Source organism: Orycteropus afer, unplaced genomic scaffold (assembly GCF_000298275.1).
Source record: "Orycteropus afer afer isolate SDZICR_OR568_19922 unplaced genomic scaffold, OryAfe1.0 scaffold00009, whole genome shotgun sequence".
Classification (NCBI taxonomy): domain Eukaryota; kingdom Metazoa; phylum Chordata; class Mammalia; order Tubulidentata; family Orycteropodidae; genus Orycteropus; species Orycteropus afer.
This window is the reverse complement of record NW_006921596.1, coordinates 7,406,168-7,407,562: the sequence shown is the minus strand read 5'-3', so window position 1 is coordinate 7,407,562 and position 1,395 is coordinate 7,406,168. Positions and strand designations below refer to the sequence as shown.

At 36.1% G+C, this 1,395-nt stretch overlaps 1 protein-coding gene across 1 annotated transcript in view; it reads right to left on the bottom strand.

Moving 5' to 3' along the window:
• Nucleotides 1-1,395, bottom strand: part of PHKB (phosphorylase kinase regulatory subunit beta) — a 286,088-nt gene that overhangs the window by 58,745 nt on the left and 225,948 nt on the right. The window contains exons 17-18 of the mRNA XM_007947818.1: nucleotides 927-1,010; nucleotides 408-512 (exon numbers count right to left, since the gene is read on the bottom strand). Coding sequence (XP_007946009.1) covers nucleotides 408-512; nucleotides 927-1,010 — 189 coding nt within the window. The remainder of the gene's footprint in view (nucleotides 1-407; nucleotides 513-926; nucleotides 1,011-1,395) is intronic.

Below are 1,395 nucleotides of genomic sequence, written 5' to 3'. Positions count from 1 at the left end.
TTCCAACTTTTGAAGGAATCGCCATACTGCTTTCCACAATGGTTGTACCATTAATGGACATTCTTAATAACTGAAATTACTTTGCTAATGCAACTTTTGTTCAAATGGAGATAAACTATTACTGCTGTATGAATGTGATTTTGAAATTGTCCTTCCTTTGCTTTATAAGCTATAAGTTCTCATTCTATTTGTAGGGAAGAGTAACAAGAAAAGTCATACAACTTTACATAAGACACATTCCATCTATTATTGTGAAACTGCAAGTAATTTGACTCTCCAAAGCTATGCAGGTGTTGTTTTATGTTCATATTTTGCATAGACATCCAAGAGCAGGCAAATTAGTAACATGATAAAATCAGTGGACACAAAGTCATCCCATAACAATATAAAAAGTGTTTAGAAGCTACCTTTATGTCATCTATCAGCAGTAAAACATCTTGAGACATGTAGAAATCACTGAGGTCAAAGATGATGGGGTAACAAACCACAGTCTTCCCCAGAATACGATAAATCTGCAAGGGATAATTTTTTAAAAGAATATATGAAACATTCCAAAAGCAAAGGTGAAATACCATAAGTCCTAATAAAAATTAAAGTTGATGTTCTGAATAAGCAAATAGCTTGTGAAATCCACATAATATTAAGAAATTTAAAAGTTTCTTGATTCAATCAATAAGCTGATTAATTCAAAGTAGTCCACCTCTAATATGACAGAAAAAGCTTGTGCTTGAGTAAATATTGCCATAATCAGAAATAATATAGCAGCGAGATGTTTATTTATTTCTAGAAGACTTCTGGGATATGATGCAAAACAAATAATAAGATTTACTTGTAGAAAGTAATAATTTAGATAATTAACCCAAGTATATAATGAAATATGAGAGTGGATGCAGAGCAAAGGTATTATAATCTGAGTAATGCTGCACCTTTGATGTTCCAAGGCAGCCAATGGGCCTATCTGGCCTTCCGGAGAGTCCTAACTTTTCATTGATACCCAGGTGGAAATAAGCCTGTAAGACACAAATTTGTAAATGAGAGTTAGGCAAGAATCCATGCTTATTCTTTTTGCCCCTTTCTACCCCTGATGATTGTTTAATTAATTTCTGATCTCTCCAGAGGAAAAAAAAGGCCAGGGGAACTTTATTAATTGGACAGGTGTAGTGGTTATGTTTGTGTGTCAATTTGGCTAGGCCAGGTTGAGTGACTGGGCAGCTGGATGAGACTGGTAATCAACTCCATGGTGGAATCTACTGGGAGCAGCTGAGTAGCTGCCTTTGGGTATGTGGTCTGCTTCCTGTATATAAGGAGAAGCTTTGAGAATGGTCTCTAGTCTATGGCACGCTTGGACCCTGCATGTAGCTGTGTCATTGCTCAGCAGCCTGCTATGCTCTGCCA